General features: G+C 41.1%; 1 protein-coding gene across 1 annotated transcript in view; it reads right to left on the bottom strand.

The window, feature by feature from the left end:
* LOC144774128 (extracellular calcium-sensing receptor-like) overlaps nt 1–17,898 on the bottom strand; it is a 44,746-nt gene that overhangs the window by 13,827 nt on the left and 13,021 nt on the right. Inside the window, exon 4 of the mRNA XM_078659151.1 lies at nt 3,918–4,760. Coding sequence (XP_078515277.1) covers nt 3,918–4,760 — 843 coding nt within the window. The remainder of the gene's footprint in view (nt 1–3,917; nt 4,761–17,898) is intronic.

The following is a 17,898-nucleotide window of genomic DNA, read 5'->3' as shown; positions in this document are numbered from 1 at the left end:
GTAAAGGTTGTCATGCATGTCATGGTGTCATCTTTTAGTTTGGAAAGGGTTTCCAATTTGGCTTTGTGGTGATTGTTGCATGCACTCTTGTTCTCGCTCAAATCATTAGCTTGTCGGTAGTAGTCAGTTGCAGCAACCTCACAAGCTTGTAAATCTACTGCAGTTTTAGAATTTGTTGATTCTGTGAAACAAAATGGCACCCAGGGATGACACCTGAGGCGATGGTGTTATACATGGAATATAATTAACATTACATTACATTTCTACCAAGAGTTCATTGTGATTTTTGTCATCGGTGGAGGATGTTACTGTGTAATTTTCAGTTGCTTACAGAAAGACCTACTGGTTAAATGCAAAATGCCAGACAATCTGCTATCACTGAGTAGGCTGAGGCCCTCTCACTAACCTGCCAGCAGAAGACATCTACTCGGTATTCTTCAAGATATCTCCCATGTCAGTGAAGATTGTTTTGCTGAAAGTTCAACAAATGTTAAATCCAAAGTACTTTTGAGAAAAATGGGAAAGGTGCATATATACATCCAAACTGTGGATGTTTATATTCGTCACATGTGGAGTGGGCTTGGCATGTCAAGCAGTGAGCACGCCGAATCATGAAACTAGAATTAAAAAGTGTTATTTATAAATATCAGGTGAAACAAGAGGTGTGCAACCCGTAACAATGTTAAAAAGGTGCATATATACACCATGTGTTGGTGATGATCCAGCATTACTTCCGCTTTAGCTGAGGCATACCCTCAATGAAGAGGTGTTGGACCGACTGCAGGTGATACAGAACACCGCAGCCAGGTTGGTCCTCAATGCTCCCCCCAGGTCTCCATCCAAACCTCTGCTGGAAAAACTTCATTGGTTATCTGTCCACCAAAGAGTGAAATTTAAGACATGCTGTATAGTACATAAAGGACTACATGACCTAGGACCTTCCTATTTGGCAAAAAAATGTGTTCCCTATGTTCCCACACGTACCCTCAGGTCAAGTGATCAGTTGCTTCTAAGGGTACCCAAGATTAGTAGGACTAGACAGGGTGGCAAGGCTCTGTCAGTAGTGGGTCCCATTTTGTGGAACAATCTTCCCTTCCAACTCAGGCAGTGTTCAGATCACTTTGCCTTTAGGAAAAAACTGAAAACTTTTATGTTTCAGGTCTAACTAGTTAGGTCATGAGGTAGTCAAACATGACTCTTAGTCCTGTATTATTGCCCTGGTTTTTGCTTCTGTTGTCTCTGAGCGCGGAGATACTCCTTTGGGAGTTTATTCAAGCGCTTTATAAACCAGCAAATAAATAAATAAATAAATGTGGGGTTATATCTGCCAAAGAAAAAATGATTAGCCCAGACCTGCTCAAAGATTTCTCAATGTGCCAGGGACCATGAATGGTTTTTGCTCACCTTGTTGACCAAGCCCCATAAATCGTAGTCCCAGCTAGGAAAAATGTGCAACCGTGGACCCTCCATAAAATGTGCAGCTTTCAGGTGCAGTGGCCCTGTGATGAGTGAGCTACCACCCAATTATTAAACAAAGTTGGAACAGGTGGAGCACTGAATGTAATGTAATCGCTGGTTCCCAGCCAATGTATAAGATCAGGGGTCTTTGCTTTTTCTCCATCCCTAAATGACGCAGTAGAACTGCAGGATTGCAACAACACAAACTTAATTTCTTCTCCTCAAAAATGTTATCGTCATCTAACAAGTCCAAAGATATTTTTAATATAGTTAATGAACTCTGTGACAACGACAGGACAGCCCCTTCAATAGCTCCTACGCAGAAGCTATGTGATTCCCTGAATAATTTTTTCAGAGAAAAAATTGTCACTATCAAAGCGAGCATTGCTAGTTCCTCAACGTCACTTCCTTTGGATGACGTCTTTTACAATCCCTCTGTATTAGATACCTTCCCGGTCATTGATGGTAAAACCTTTTCTTCACTTTTGACGAGGGTAAAGTCCGGATCCCCTAACGACATCTGCCCCCCCCACATCTTCTCGGAAATCGGTCAGACTATCCCTCAGGGTATTCTACCCCTACTAAATAAATCACTGACCCAGGGCAGGGTACCTACTGGCTTTAAACACGCTCTGCTAATCCCTCTAATTAAAAAACCAGGTCTGGACCCTCAGGACTCATCAAATTATCGTCCTATATCCCTGCTGCCGTTCCTATCCAAGATATTGGAGGCTCACGTCTCCAATTGCCTTTCCAACTTTGTGGAAACCACTGAATTTCTGGAGCCAAATCAAGCTGGGTTCCGTCCAGGCCATTCGACCGAGACGGTAACCCTGGCAGTCCAGAATACACTTCGGTGTAACGCAGACAGGGATGTCCACCAGGCACTGGTGCTTCTTGACCTGTCTGCTGCATTCGACACGGTCGACCACACTATTTTGGTCGGCCGTGTCGAGCAGGCAGGCCTCAGAGGTGTTGCCCTGAGCTGGGTGGAATCATTTTTGTCCGACCGGACTCAAGCAGTGAGATTGGGCACCTTCACAGCCCCTAGAATTAAGAACGATTGCGGGGTCCCTCAAGGCTCATCCCTGTCCCCCCTTTTATTTAATTTATACTTGCGTCCCCTTTTGTACTCCTTGAGGAAATTCAAAGTGTGGATCTTTAACTACGCGGATGATCTGCAATTGGTTTTCCCCCTGGGGTCGCCGGATGCTGTCACTGAGTTTAGGGAGGTCATGGCTCATATCCAGAGATGGATGGGCCTTAACCACCTAAAACTTAACCCAGGCAAGACTGAATTGATCTTGCCTGGGAAGAGCGAACTCAGCTGGGGACCTCAATTTTGGCCTCCGGAGATGGGAAACCCCCCCTCCAAATCCCGCACAGTTAAGAGCCTTGGTGTCACCTTCAGTGAAGACCTCTCCCTGAAAAGTCAGGTAGGGTCAGTGGTTTCCGCTTGCTTCTTTCAGCTGTGCAAGATTAGAAAGATTGCCCATTTCCTAACCCATTCTGCCCTGATACAGGTGACCATCGCCCTTGTGCTGTCTAGGCTGGACTACTCGAATAGTTTATATTTGGGCCTTCCAGCCGGGCAGCTCAAGAGGCTGCAGCTGGTTCAAAATCAGGCGGCCAGGCTGATCTGTGGGCTTCCTAAATGGCAGTCCATCAGGCCAGGCCTGGCAGACCTGCACTGGCTGCCGGTAGCTCAGAGGGTGGCTTTTAAAACCGGCTGCATTATCTTTAGGGCATTACAAAGTAAAGGCCCCAAATTTATCATCAATCTGCTTGCCAGATACACCCCCTCCCGCAACCTCCGCTCTGGTCACAAAAACTTGCTCTTTTCATTTTCTTGCTGCCTCCCTCTGGAACTCCTTGCCAGCTTCTTTAAGGTCACACGAGGATATTCTAGCCTTTAGATTAGCCTTTAAGACCTGGCTTTTTAGAGAAGCTTATCCTTAGACGTTCTAAGTTGTCCTCCTGTTGTGTTATGCTCTGAAAACTTCCTACAGCGCCATGAAGCCTACGGGCGTACGTGCGCTTTATAAGCTAAATTTAACATAACAGGATTGGTGGGGCAGGTGTGCCGCAGATCTACGGGGAGGCTCCCATTCCACCAATCCCAAAATAACCACCTGAAACTTAAGCATTACTGTTGTGATTGAAAAATGCATTTGTTACATCTAACAGTCCTGATCCTGTAAAGGTGGTGATGTATTATCCACTGATTTCAGAAGAATGTGCTAAATCCATAGGAGAAGCCACTCATGTGATTTTCTCCACTATTAGGATGTGGATGAAATTCCCTCATATCACAATTTATCATTCCCTGAAGAAAAGATTTTCTGTTATATCATAATTGTTAATCAGGCAAAAAAGTGTATAGTGCCACATAAACCTTTGATTGGATATTTTAAGATCTGTACAATCTGAAGAAACATAAGGGTTTACCACTATTTCACCTGCCATGGTTGAATGTTGTTGATGTCAGCGCATGCTCCTTTCATGAATGGCCCGTGCCCTTGTTTGCATGTCATTAGAGCATTCAAAGAGTGAGCCAAAGCGTACACCGCAAGGTAGCTATGGTATGTGTAACTCAAGTCATAGAGTTCAAAGAATCGTAAGTCCTTGTTTGCAAGAGTTTGGTTCTCTGAGCAGAAGATTGACCAAGTGCCATTCCCCATGGTAGTCATTACCTCTGTCTCCTTGGATCCTGGCCATTTGCAACTAAACACTTTCTCCCAGAACTGTCTGATAAAAATATCATGGGGATCTGTTAAGGGATGACGGCGAATAAGAAACTCTTCAAAGTTTTTCATCTTTCTGTTGTGAGGGGAAAGTCCTAAGGATCCATTGAATATTTTCCAGCTCTCCTCATTGTAGAGGCCGCGAGTTAACTTGAATGTTGCTGAGAAAACAAACACTTTATCTGTTATGTTTTGTGCAGCAAACGTCTCTATAATCCCCTTGACATGGACATCTGGACTGTGGACAATGATCACTTTCACACCATGCATTTGTGCTACTTGAACCACATGAACAAGCTTCTCTCTGGTGTAACTGTTGTGAACCTTTTCCATAAACGCCACACAGCCCCCATTGGCCTCTATAATCCTTTTTGTGTCATGCCCTCCTTGTAATCCAACCTCATCATCAGATATGATCATTCCCGTCCAGGTCCAGCCAAAGTGACCTATTATCCGTGCAAGGGCAATATTCTGGAAGGAGCTGCTCGGTACCGTACGGAGGAAAGATGGGAACTGAAGCTTGTCACTTAGCGCAGCAAGTACTGATCCGTAGCTGATCTGTAGTGAAAGAGATCAAGGTTGGCTTAATTTACCATTATTGCTGGCATACATATGGTCAACTAAGTTACCCTAAATGTCAACCTCCTACAGCTTAAACATTGCCATGTGAACAACAGCACATCCCACTCCAATGTTATGGATGTAATTTCAAGAATTGTAGAAGAGGAAAAAGTACAACAGAACCACACATTATTCTTATGTATTAGCTTGAGATATATATTGGCCAACTGGGATTAGTGCTAGGAGAGGGACCTTTGGCTATCTTTATCACATTAAAGAAATAGCCTTCTTAATTTCTTACCTCTATACACTGTAAATGGAAGCTTGGTAGCCCACTTTCTAGATTTTTCGATGAAGCATATCCTTTTTGTCAAATTAAGAAATCCCTTGCTGACCCACATGCCTGTGTCCAACCAGAATAAGATAGTGGCACAACTGAGCCTTTTTTTCTCCTCACAATAGCAACAGCTGTAATTGCATTTTTAGTGGATGACATGTTGTTTTAGTCACCCATGTGCAAAATTAACTCCTGGTATTCAGATATTTTCTGGAATTTGATTTTCTCTATTTTTGTCATTGCTTTGGATATTGTTATATGTAAATGACATCATTAGGTAAATTAGTCTCTCCTTCAGTTGTACATTTTCATTCACATAATGATTCACTATATTGTTGTTTCCAAATCATGCTTGTGTAGAAAGCATATCCATGGAACTGTACATCGCCTTAATTTAATCGTATCATATTATAATATATTATGTGTTCACCAAATCAATGTTTGTATTTCACATTGTAAAATATGGTGTGCTATTAGTTATGGAGAGAAGTGGCTCATGATCAGCATTTACCCTTCAAAAGGTGCTTGATTATATGAGGCGAACCTGGTGATCAGGGGTATGTTGCGTACAGTTAGGTTTGGGCCATACAAATATCATTTCACAGATGGGTACCTATCAGGAGCAGCACATACAGAGGGGACTATCATCTTAACCCTGTGATAACCAACATATTCCCAAGAAGATCCAGGATTATATTTTCTTCAGATATGCCTTACTAACTGTGTGACCTATGGTAGCTTCCTTGAACTATGTCAGGAGCCCAGACTTTGAACCTGAAACACCACACATGGGAACACTGTTTTTGAGGAGGCAAAATCTGAATTAGGCTGCACATGTAATAACAAGAGGTAGCTTTAAATTAAATTCCAAGTTGATTGTATGAACATCCAAGCTGATCCTCCTTTCCACCTGCTTGCTTCAAAGATCCCTCACTCTGAGCTTAAAATCCTAGCTATAAGATGGTTATCTCATTGACAATTGTCAAACAACAGTCTACTCCTAGAACTTCTGGGGGCTTTACTCGTGCCATTCTGGCCCATCAGTGGAGCATTTCACAGTGTAGCAAACACTGATTTAGATGAGTCACTCTGAAGAATAGTTCGATAGACTTATAGCTCACATTTTATGAAAGATGAAGCTATTTCACAATGTTTGAAAAGTGAAGAGCAGACGTGCCTATCATTTTGTATTCACAATGGCAAGTATGCTAAACACCTCATACATCACAAGAGTGGCATAACAGTACAACATGTATGGGTAAAGTACATGACACAAAGGAAATACATAAAGTAGTACTTTGGCCCCTATTTACTGATTTGCAGGCAGCCCGAAAACTCTCCCATTCAGTAGAGACCATGGGTCCAACATTTAAGTACAGGACACACACTCCATAATTTAAGATCTCCAAAAACATGACATGGATAGTTTTGGTGAAACTCCTTATTCAGATAAGGCTGGAGTACTATACTCATACCCGGAATACTGGCTGACTGGTCACCATGTCACAGTGGCTGGCCGGTCAGCATTAATTTTTCTTTTGACGAAATGGATCTCAAAAGCAGAATTTGGCTGTGGTGCCTAACATGGTGTTGTATCCCAACATTGCTACACATTGATTAAGACATTGTAAGAAGCTGAGAAGGATTTTAGCTTTGAAGCACTAATCTCAAATGAACTGGAACACATCCTGATTGTTCTGGCATGAAGGCAAAAATTCGTGAACGCAGCTAATTGAATTTAATTTAGTATCTTAACTTGAGCCAGTCTTACAATTGATTTAAATGTCTCCCTCTTGATTGGGCCACCAGTTATACCTTGTTTTAGATTAGCTGGTGCTTCTTATAAACTGACATTGTGTTAATAACATCTTGTCATTCTATAATTGTAAGCATTTTAGATGATAATATAGCCTTATAGCCCGCCATAGCTGGCTATACCCGCTATTAAAGGCTCACTCCAGTGATAAAGGCCCGGGACGAAGGCGAGGGACATTAATAGCCGGTATAGCCCTGCTACGAAGTGCTATAAAGCTATTAGAATATTCTGCCACTAGCGTGCAGAATGTTCCAACAAATAACACAAAGGCCTCTCAGAGCTCTAGGGGACATAATTCCCCTCGAGCTCCGAGAGGCCTTTGTAAAACATTGTAATGTTGCTCTGTGGGCCTTTACCAGCCCATAGAAGCATGGAGCACTCCATTCCAATGTTCAAATATTGAATACAAAATTGTTGTAGAGTGTAGTCCAGATGCACTAAAATTCTCCCTAGATCCAAATATGGAAATGAGTTGTTCCAATAGTTTCTACTATCGTTTTAAATAGATGGTTCAGCGTCGGGTTTGAACTAAGCCATCATACTGGCTCGAAGTAATAGAGGTAAGCAAAGGAACTTAAAGTGGGCAGAGCTACTAACCGTGGTTTCTATTGTTCGAACACATCTCTAAGAAAGGTTTTTTTCCTTTTGTTCACAGCTTCTGTCCTGAAGAGAACTCTTTAATTATTACGAGTTCGAAACGCGTAGACTACAATTTGAGCCATAAGACCATCAAATAACTGTGCTCCAATTGCTACAAATTTTTTAAAAAAAGACAGTTTATGGCATACTGTGAATATTGTATTTCCAGTGTAAATAGTGTGTGATGCTTGCGTATGTATGGGAGAGAAGTTTTGATGAATAAGAGTTGTGTGAGTATGTATAGAAATGTGTCTAGGGTAATGTTTTCTGACAATTTTGTGTAATGTTGTATATGTTTTGTACAGATGGGTTTTGAAATATACAATTGGTCAAATCATAACCAAAATAATGAAGTAAACCAAATGTAAAATAAAAAAAGATTTATTCAGAAAATGAATTGCAATGAAACATAGTGTTTGATTCGTATGTTTAATTTAACCCCTTCCATGTTAATGACGACCCCCAGCCATCATGCATCACGGTGCTCGTGTGCTGATGACGGCTGGGGGCCGTCATTAACCCGCCCACTCTTCAAATCGGCTGCACAGATGCAGAATCGCGGTCGCGCCCAAGGTGTTAAACAAAAAAATAATGATAACAGTATTGGCATTCTTTTGTTTGTTATTATCTATTAGCTTGAAAGGCACTGCCCCAGGGCAGTCACGAACTTGCGATGCCCTGGGGCAGCACATTCACTTGAAAGGAGGAGTGGCTGCTTTGAAGCTGCTCCATGTTTTCACAGTGCAGGCAGCAACCCGCCTGCACTGTCAAAGTTTGATTAGAGATCCCCTGGCAGGCGGGTTCAATGACTGACTGTACCTACCTTCAATGGAATGTCTGCCCCGCTAGAGGGCTGCAATCAGGGGTCAAAATGACAGTTGTTGCACTGTCAATGTGCCTCCTGACAGCTTCATTGTCTTTGCTTCAGCATCTGTAATATGGTGCAGGTGCAGAGGCAAAGGCATTCCCTTATTTGCATGGAGTCATTCCTTCATGCAAATGAGGGAACACCCTCCTGAGGAAGCATGTTGCGCCAGCCCTTTCAGTATTGCAGAAGAAGCACAAGCTTCTGTGGCCCCTTCTGTAATACCAAAGTGTCTATAATATGCCTCCTGAAGTCTGTAGACATGGGTAAGAACACTAAACAAGATAACTTTGACTCTAATGTTTGAGGTTTCCAAGACAGAAAAGAAGAACACCACTTTCCAGCAGACCCAATAATTTATATGAACTTTGCACCTCATGGTTTATGATGTCCAAGGTTGCAGTGAGGCTGATAAGGTCTGGCAAGCAATCTTATTCTCATGCTATGCAGCACATATGCAGTCTTTACCTCACCTGAATGACACTGTTGTGAAGCCACAGCTGGACTGGAAACCACAAGACTGATTGAGAAGGTAGTAATTACATAAGAGGAGATGACAAATTGTCCTTTTCTTTTAAAACCGACCGGGCATATTAGCAAGAACCTCGTTCAAATTATCACCATTTTAGAGGCAGGAAACAGTCGCTAAAATGGCGATAATGGGCTTGCTAATATGCGTTATAGAATTCCAATAGAAGCCCAGGTCAGATGTGCAGGACATCTAACCTGGGTTTCTATTGGAACAGCCTTAAATTAGGATTTTGTCTTAAGTTTGTCTTAAGTCTCTCTTAAGTCTGTCGTAAGTCTGTCTTAAGTCTGTCCTAAGTCTGTCTTAAGTTTGTCTTAAGTTTGTTTTAAGTCAAAGTTAAGGAAAAATTTCCAACTTTACTACTACTACATGCCTTCTGTGAATACCAAAAGTAGTAAGTTTAGGATTTTGTCTTAAGTTAGTTCTGGGAATCGGCCCCCTTGACTTCATCAATACGTGCTCCTTCTGCACATTTTCCTACTACTTTTCCACCCATCCTGAGAATATGCTTACTTTTTCCACGGTCCACTGCTCATCTTTAATTACTTCATAATCCTCTTGCTTTTCTGTCTCCACAATTCTTGACAAGCAATCTGCTGCTCAATACTTGTACCAAGCAAAGATTCAACTTCAAAGGGATGTACATCTAGTCCACATGCCCATCAACAAGTATTACCAGAAAGTACTTTTAAATCTTTCTTAGTAAATCTTTTTGTTCAATACAAAGATGATGGCTTCATTAATAAGTGAGGGCCCAAAACCAAACAGACAAATGCAGGTGAATGCAGCTCCTCTAACTCCTTAGCTCACTTCCAACTGCCCAAGTATTTCAACAATATTCCAAGCACTTGCCATGGAACATGTTGTCATGGAATACCATGGGTTTTTCTTATCCTTGGTGCGTGCCTAAATGCGCACCACCACACTCCTTTCCTTTTAATAAACACTGTATGGTATACAAACAGCATTGTATGATTGTAAACTTCAATCCCAAATGTAATCTTCAAACCTCCTAGGTCTGTTAATTGTTCTGCCTAAGCATCCTTTCCTTTCACTTCCATTCCAGTGTCTGAAAACAACTCTTTAAACAGTACATACCTCTCCCACTCCATTTCAACACACATTATTCATCCAACCAATCAGTCCATCTCACATTGTTAAGCAACTCTCCATCACATTAAGCTTTAATACTTGGGCAGACTAGCATGCCAAACTTACCTAGCACTCAATAGTGCAGCATTGCACAGAATTGTCTTTACTTCAACAAGAGAGAAAAATCTACTCTCACCCTTCCTCGCAAATCACTCTTCTTCACCCTTTCTCGGTCTCTCACTTGTAAATCTACTGCCTTAACACCATGGAGTTAATCATACATTTTCTTATACACCATGTGTGCCATGATGATTATCTTCCTCACCTAATCTGATCACCAATCCTTGCCTTGGACATACATCCTAAATTATCCTTTGTCACTGGTAACCTGCTTCTCATTAACACAGATGGACGCAGGCCAGTACTTTCACTAGCTTCAATTTAGTATGCCCAAACCATTCTTTTCACGTACTTCTCGCAACTGAGTTTCTCTCTTTTTGATAACTCAATAACTCCTTTTAACACCCTGTTGAAGAGGTGCACACAGTCATTTCCTGCAGGATGATATTCAGATGTATTCTTGTGATATATTCAATTGCACTTCATTGAAACATTTCTAACATTAATTGCCTCCAATATCACCCTAGCGATGGTGCTAAATATAGCGGCCTAGCACCAATGAAGGCTCCTTTGCACAAGGAAGGATGGTTTATGTGCAAGAAGGTGTCCCTTTCTGCACATAAACAATCATTATTGTCAATTTGATCTTTTCATGTGCACTGCAGAATGCAACACAGATAGATAAATAAAAAATGAGGAGAATTCAAGTATTTCTCCTCATTGCACCATTCTAATGGCTACTATTGCATGGCGTTAGGTTTTGGCACCTCCTCAGGTTTACAATGGGTGCCATGGTGGAATGTGCAGAGCAACACCCATTGCACACCCCTTTCATGCAAAGTAATGTGTGTAAAGGGGACTATTTACAAGGTGTAGTTAATCGATCCAAAGTGGTTTTGCGCCGCTTTGTAAATATGGAGAAGGGCATAGCGCCACCAGAACGTCGCTAAAAGTGATGGTATGGTATCACTCTCCACTTGTAAATCTAACCCACAGGATACACAAACTTCATCACAGTGTTAGCATCTGCCCTGTGCCAAATTTCTACTTCCAGCCACTTGGAAAAATGATCCAACATGGCAAAAACATACTTGACACTCTTCCCCTCATCCTGCGCTGGTCCCATTACATCAATCCCAAGCCTCTCCAGTGGCATACTCAGGCTCACAATAGGATGTTGAGGAAATCCGCACTTGAGTGGTGATTTATCAGAATGTTTATATTGTGTACAATCATGTTCACGTATGTCTACTTCCTGGTCGAATCCTGACTACTAATACCATTCTTTCACCCAGAGTTTAGTTTTTACAATTCCCAGATGACTTTCACAACATGCATGTATTACAATGTACCAGAAGTTACAAGGAGGTATTGATTTTCCACTTCCCTTCAATAAACCATTTTCCAGGGACCACTCATCTCTAACTTCCCAAATTGCACTTGTGCCTTTAAACTGAATTTTCCTTAGCCATCCCTTTCCAACACATTTCACTACTTCCATCAATATTCTATCTTTTCCAACTTCTTCCCATTCCTGCTCTGTAATACTCTACCCATCTTTCTTCCTATCCAACATTGTGATTGAATTTCCATTCCATTCATCTTTCACCATTTCTTCGATAGGCAAGGGCATACGGCTCAAGATAGCCGCTGCTTTATTTTAAATCCAAGCCTATACCATACCTTATAGTTATAATCTAAGAGTTTCATAGACAATTGGCAGTTCTAGGAGAAGCACCATAAAGTTGCTTTGTAGTCAAAGTCTTTGTGAGAGGCTTGTGATCCCTGCATAGCAAAATAGGAGATCCCCCAACTGCCTAGAATGATTAAATCCCTATACACATCCCAGATTCTCTATGTCTCTCTATATATATTATAATTATATATATATATATATATATATATATATATATATTCACAGAAAAAACCATAGGTTATAGACCATATATAGTTAGGAATTAGCATTTACAAAACCTTGAAAATTCACTGAAAAAACCATAGGTTATAGACCATATATAGTTAGGAATTAGCATTTAGAAAACCTTATTTTACTCACACAAAACCATTGAAATTCCATATATAGTTAGTTGCACTAACTATATATCGCGCACCCGCAATCCACTGCTGATGATGTCACATATTACATCATTCATGACATGGTCAGTGACATCACTGATGACATCACTGATGACATCTCAAATGACATCACTGATGACATCACTGATAACAACATCCAGTGATTTTTTGTTTCTATAAAGTTTAAATATGTCTTACATATTGAAGAATGAGTGGATGTGTAAGTGTCTGGACGAAGGATTTAGTAGGTGCATGACTGACTGTATGAGTGAGTGATTAAATGTGTCTCACTGACTGCATGGGTTAGTGACTAAACTGTCTTAATTTGTGCATCATTATGTCTGTTGTTCTGTAAACTGCTGCATGTGTTGATCAGTAGCTATATGAGTAACTATATGGGTTATTGATTGATTGCCCAAGTATTTGTATGGGAGACTGAGTGTGTGTGTGGCTAGCTGGGAGGTGTGTGACTCTGTGCAGATCAATCTGTACTTGTATCAATGATTGTATAAGAAGGTAAGTATGTGTTAGTATATGTTTGAAAATGTAAGGTGCTCTATGTTTAACTGTATAGACAAGAAAATGGAAGTGTCATTGATTCTTTACAGGACTGACTAGGTGTGTGAGTAACTCCATGGATGAGTGGCAGACTGTGAGTGTCTGTATAGGTGTATGAGTGCATATGATAGTGTTGTAAAGATGAGTGATTGTATGTTTGAATGATTGTATGGGTGAATGAGTGAAGGTGTGTGTAGACGTAGCAATCAGTGAGTGCGTATGTAGTAACTAGTATTGGTGTGTCAATGGTTTCAAAAATTATACTCTCTTTTTAACACTGGGTGAAACAGAGGTTATATTAAAATGTGAGGAGATGCATTGTATTGTCACATGAATGATATCATCAGTGATGTGGTCATTGATGTCAAATGAGATGTCATCAGTGATGTCATCAGTGATGTCATTTGAGATGTCATCAGTGATGTCATCAGTGATGTCACTGACCATGTCATGAATGATGTAATATGTGACATCATCAGCAGTGGATTGCGGGTGCGCGATATATAGTTAGTGCAACTAACTATATATGGAATTTCAATGGTTTTGTGTGAGTAAAATAAGGTTTTCTAAATGCTAATTCCTAACTATATATGGTCTATAACCTATGGTTTTTTCAGTGAATTTTCAAGGTTTTGTAAATGCTAATTCCTAACTATATATGGTCTATAACCTATGGTTTTTTCTGTGAATTTCATTGGTTTTTTAACAGCTAATATCTGTAGCTGTAAAATGTATTCTTCTTTAAATCCAAAAATATATTTTATATGTTTATGAATAATTTTTTTTTTAAATATTTTTTTTTCTTCGTTCCCGCTTCGCGAATCGGGAAGCTTCCCGTTAGCTGACCTTGATGCCGCGAAATAGACCGCGAGCCGCTAAACGTTTCTTTACCGCAAGTGCCGCGTTAGAAAACAACATCGTGACGCCTCCCGTCCGCATGACGTTTCACGTTGTCGCGTGATACGTCATATGACGTGCTACGTTAGCGAACTGGTACGCGAAGCGAGTCGCAAAGCGCAGGTTTCTGGAAGCAAACCGGGAGGCCCTGCAAAGCGCTTAACGTAAACACAGCAAGTCATGTGACTTGGTAATAACACTTTTCATTGGTTCATTTCACTTTTGGTTTCCTAATGATGTAAGACTAGGTCATATAATCTAAAATGAACACTTTTGATTGGTTGAGAACTGTTGTTTTTCCCAAATGATGAAAATCCCTCCTTCTTTCCTCACTCTGACTTTCATCATTGTGAGAGAAAGACCCTTTGTGATCACTGAGCAATGGCTTCTTTAGTAGCTTCAGCTGGTGCTTCCCCACCACCTCCACCACATCCAAGGAAGAGTGGACCACCTGCTCAAGTTATAATTCAACAAGAAGAAGAAGAAGAGGAACAGGACGACGAGCACGAAGAGAGGCAGTTTTTGCCTGAGCAGCCCAGGACGTCTCACCGGAAAGAAAACTTCATTTGGCAATTTTTTTAAATTCCCAAAGGTCAGAAAAAAGTAAATGCAAGATACGTAACTTGCCTTATATGTCAAGATAGACTGTCCAGAGGAACCGAGAAAAAATACAGTTTCGGAAACTACACAATGCATCGCCATATGACTAGGTGGCATCCTAACAACTACAGTGCTGCACAGTTTCGGAACGACCTAGATAATCTCCCTATTATGGCCAGAAGATCTGTTGTACCGGAAGTAACGGGACCAGAGGGCAGGGATATGGTGCCAAATATACAAATGAAATTTGGTGAAGTAAAACACATCTGCGTATTTTGCGATGGATTCATTTCCTACGGAGAAAAAAGCATCACTCTGATCAACAGAGCTATTGACTATCATATGCAAGTTTGTACGAAACGCCCAAAATAATAAATACTTCTTTTTTTGTTTTGTTGCTCCTGTTGAGCCCTTTACAATGAATCGTTTTCATTGCCCCCTCCAAGAAAAACCCAAAAAAATATAAAACTGTTCAGAAAAATTCAAAAAAAGTAAAAAAATGTTCCGAAAAATAATAAAAAAAATATAAAACAACAAAAACAATAAAAAAAAGTTCTTTTCAGAACTACCTCCCCGTTATTAAAAAATTGGTACAATATTTGGAACTGTGCCAACCTCTATTTCTCTTAGTTCGCTTCCCAGTTCGCTCGCCGGTACGCGAACCAGAAGCGAACCAAAAACAGTAAGTATAAGGGAAGGAAACAGACACTTATGTTAAAAGAAAGACAGCTATAGGGGAGTAAACTAGAGATACTATTACCCGTAATCCACTGCTGATGATGTCACATATTACATCATTCATGACATGCTCACTGACATCATCAGCAGAGGATTGCGGGTTTTTTGGCAACGTGCCTTATCCACGGTTTAATAACGCTGCCTTTTGCTTTATATAAGTTTTCAAATTGTATGAAATATATACCAATAGGTCGTTATGAACCTTTAGGTAGTGCTTTTCTTCATGAGGTCTGGTCGCTTCCATACACATACAGATGTTTCAAAGATGATCAAGAAGTTTATCTGAATGGAGAGGAATGCACTGAGACGCCAGATCATTCACTAATGTGTAGGCACATACAGTTACACGGTTCATGCAACAAACACCGACCAAATATGGCTTGCGTGTTGCAAGGCACGCCAGTTCCTGCTATCATCCCCACGTTCAAGTTGTTGGAAAATGGTAGTTATTTGATGCTCAATAATGAAGATTGTTCTGAGTTAATTGAAAAGGGTCTGCACCTCTGTACGGGTGTTCGCTATGTGAAGCACGAAAGTTTCACGGGCCGAACTCAAGGCCACCTCTCTCTGAGACAAAAGAGCTCTTATTCTTGCCATGCCGTTGAAATCTGTCCCAAGGTTGGTATTTGTGGCCAGATTGAAAACTCCCTATGTTCATGTGTGGGAGGAAATAGAACATTTCTGCAGCAAATAACCCGTTCACTTACTGTTACGATAAAAGGAATACTTTTAATTCAGATTTGCCTTTCAATTTCAGCAAGATGGTTCCGACTATCTTTAACGCATCCTCCACAAAGACCCTGGCGCACTTTTTTAAAGTTGTTACCAGTGGTCTCGTGACTTCATTTGAGAAAATCTTTGGAGTCATCCCTGCTTCCTTTCATTCTATTTTCTCCACTCTGGTTCGTGGATTGGCATTTTTACTTGCATTACCAGCGGACGCTCTTGTGCTTTTTTACATTTTTAAATATGGATGTCCCTCCTATGCAACCTCCCACCCTGCAGCTGCTGACACTGTTCCGCAATCGCATGCTAGAATATTATGGCACAATGCCGTTGGCGATATTAAGCACGGCATATGGATTATCTTTTCGATTCTCCTACTTCACCTGTGTCCAGCCTGTATTTCACTGCCTGACCTGTGATTTCGATTGGGCCATTGATTTGTGTCTCTGCGGACCGGTTTCTCCTGACGTCGACTTTAATCAGCTGATGACTCCTATCATTACTCACGAGTTGGTTTGTCCTGGCGAAAGGAATATGGCTGTGGCATTGATGCATGGACTACTTGGTCCCTGGAATTTACTGGCGGCAGCACAGTCTTTCTTGGAACAGAGCTTTCTTGAAAACCCACCGAGCTGTCCTCTGATGGTGATAGAGGATCCGGTGCTGGGAGAGCACGTATGTTCTTTTCCGCTTTTATATTGGATGGCTGAACTGTTTTCGGATGAAGACGGTGACTTCCTATTGGAGGCTGTTGCAGCTTATTTTGCATACACAGTTATGTCATAGACCTTTTTCATGTTTGATATGCTGAGTACTAGCATTTCATTGACAATTCATTGACTTATTTGTCAAGTTTTTATTATTTACCTTGCCTATTGGCTTAAGACTCGATAAAGTACTTGGCTGTTTTATTTTTCTTTAGCATTAAATTTTCCTAGTTTTTAATGCTTTACCTTGCGGACCGTCCACATATAAACTTGCAATCTGCTCTCATGAGATGGCACTTCTATTATCTTATTCAGTTCGTTTCCGGATCATGGGGAGGTGTCATGTAGGTCCTGGATATCTTTACACCGTGTTAAGTTAGCATGGGCTCATTACCGGTGTAAACGCCATTTTTCCTTTTTTGCAACTTCTGCACACGACACTTAGTTGTTGCTTTAGCTTTCCACCTAGTAGTTCATCGTGGTTTACATGAGAAAAATATGTTATTGCTCTACTATCTGCTTTGCTTGTTAAACTATATCTGTACAGCGAGTGCTAAAGTTTCAAGAACAACACGATACAGAATTGTTATGAGGTCTGATCTCCACGACTTCATACTCATAACATAAGTGCAACTTCTGCCAATTCTGGGCATGAGGCGGGTTTTATATTGCTTTGCCGAACACACATACACAACAGTTGATGCGGTTCACATGAAGAGAGAGCTGGTGTATGCTGATGTGATTCCTTCAAATCTAAGACACTAAAGTATGGGCACGCCCTAAACCAACACAAAGAGACCTTCTTAGCAAATAATATAATATGTGTATTAGGGAGGGTGAGATATAAGCAGCCGCGGGCCGTGGAGGGAGTTACGGTGAGGCAGGGAGGCGGGGAGGGGGAGAAGCAGGGTGGAGCCCTCTCTACCTTGCCCCTCCCCCTCCCCGCCTCCCTGCCCCACCGTAACTCCCTCCACGGCCCGCGGCTGCTTATAAGTGTTGCTAACTCTTATTCATTTACAGCATGTTAACATACTGTCACCATTCGCTTTTTATGTACTAGTAACTATGCTGGTAATTTTGCTACTGATAATATGTGTACTTGTATTCTCCACCCTGCTTCTCCCCCTCCCCGCCTCCCTGCCTCACCGTAACTCCCTCCACGGCCCGCGGCTGCTTATAAGTGTTGCTAACTCTTATTCATTTACAGCATGTTAACATACTATCACCATTCGCTTTTTATGTACTAGTAACTATGCTGGTAATTTTGCTACTGATAATATGTGTACTTGTATTATCTAAGATACTACGCCTGAGAAGACGGCATTAGTAAATAAACATTTCAAATACACATGTGTTCTTCTTAACTCCATGTTCTGGTTTCTAAGAAATATATAACGACCGACTGTTCATGAGTTCCACGTATCCTGAGGTACTA

This window comes from Lissotriton helveticus, chromosome 8, assembly GCF_964261635.1.
Source record: "Lissotriton helveticus chromosome 8, aLisHel1.1, whole genome shotgun sequence".
Classification (NCBI taxonomy): domain Eukaryota; kingdom Metazoa; phylum Chordata; class Amphibia; order Caudata; family Salamandridae; genus Lissotriton; species Lissotriton helveticus.
Note: the sequence above shows the minus strand (reverse complement) of the source record. Positions and strands in the feature narration are given on the sequence as shown.